Consider the following 1603-nt stretch of genomic DNA (forward strand, 5'->3'; position numbering starts at 1 on the left):
CGGCTTCCATCCTCAGCACTGCCTAAATCAGGCATGGTGGTGCATGCCTATAGTTCCATCCCAGGGCTTATGAGATAGAAGCAACAGGACCAGAAACTCAAGAGCACGTTCAGTTCAAGTCCAATCTGGATATATGAGACCTCAGCACGGGTGGGAATTAAATAGATTTTCCCCAAAAGCTAGGAGTGGTAATGCACACCTCTAATTCCAGTACTTGGGAGGCAGAGGTAGGCAGATCTCTGTGAATTTGATCCAGCCTGGTCTATATATACTTCCAGGCTAGTCGAGGCAACATAATGAGACCTTGTCTCAAAAAAACAATAACAGCTGGGGCTGGAGCCGTGGCTCAAGAATTAAAAGCACTGACTGCTCTTCCAGAGAACCTGGGTTCAATTCCCAGCACCCACAAAGCAGCTCACAATTGTCTCTAACTCCAAGATCTGATACTCGCACAGACAAACATGCAGACAAAATACAAATGCACATAAAATAAAAATAAATAAATTATTAGAAACACAATAATCAAAACAGGGACTGTGGTGTAAGTCTCAGAGGAGGACTAAGCTGGAGGAGGGGGGCTGCTGCCTTGAGGGCCCCTTTCTTGGGGCCTGACTCAGCTCCTGAGTTAGGGGCAACATTCCATATATATATATGTAAAACCATTTACTACCATCCTTTCTGCAGGGGCTGCTGCGGGGCTTGGAGCTGCTGTCCCTGGACTTGGGGCTGGAGCTGCTGTCCCTGGATTTGGGGCTGGGGCTGGTGTCCCTGGATTTGGGGCTGGTGCTGGTGTCCCTGGATTTGGGGCTGGAGCAGGTAAGGAAAAATTCAAGAACTCGGTAGAAAGTGCCCTTGAGCTCAAAGAAAGAGGACCCATCTCCTCCCAGAACTCTATCCCTACCCAGCATCCATTAGATTCTCCTGAGTAGACAAAAGCAAATGAGTACCAGGTAGGATGGTACAGGCCTGCCATCTCAGCTGCTTAGAAGGCTGAGACATGAGGCTTACAAGTTCAAGACCAGCCTGCCCTGTAGAAAGGCTCCAAGGCTGGCCTGTATAATACTGTGAGATACTGTCTTAAGAAATAGATAGAAGCTGGGCGGTGGTGGCACACGTCTTTAATCCCAGCACTTGGGAGGCAGAGGCAGGCGGGTTTCTGAGTTCGAGGCCAGCCTGGTCTACAGAGTGAGTTCCAGGACAGCCAGGGCTACACAGGGAAACCCTGTCTCGAAAAAAAAAAAAAGAAAAGAAATAGATAGAAAGATGATAGATAGATAGATAGATAGATAGATAGATAGATAGATAGATAGATAGAACAGGGGCCAGTACAATGCTAACCTAGAATCCCCCAGTGAGGGGCTGGGGGTGTGGCTCAGTGGTAGAGCCCCTGCCTAGAATCCCCCCATGAGGTGCTGGGGGCGTGGCTCAGTGGTAGAGCCCCTGCCTAGAATCCCCCAGGGAGGGGCTGGGGGCGTGGCTCAGTGGTAGAGCCCCTGCCTAGAATCCCCTAGTGAGGGGCTGGGGGCGTGGCTCAGTGGTAGAGCCCCTGCCTAGAATCCCCCAGTGAGGGGCTGGGGGCGTGGCTCTACCACTGAGCCACGCC

General features: G+C 50.9%; 1 protein-coding gene across 1 annotated transcript in view; it reads left to right on the forward strand.

The window, feature by feature from the left end:
* Window positions 1-1603, forward strand: part of Eln (elastin) — a 46052-nt gene that overhangs the window by 35507 nt on the left and 8942 nt on the right. Inside the window, exon 27 of the mRNA XM_028765941.1 lies at window positions 685-816. Coding sequence (XP_028621774.1) covers window positions 685-816 — 132 coding nt within the window. The remainder of the gene's footprint in view (window positions 1-684; window positions 817-1603) is intronic.

Source organism: Grammomys surdaster, unplaced genomic scaffold (assembly GCF_004785775.1).
Source record: "Grammomys surdaster isolate TR1022 unplaced genomic scaffold, NIH_TR_1.0 166, whole genome shotgun sequence".
In the NCBI taxonomy this organism is placed as follows: domain Eukaryota; kingdom Metazoa; phylum Chordata; class Mammalia; order Rodentia; family Muridae; genus Grammomys; species Grammomys surdaster.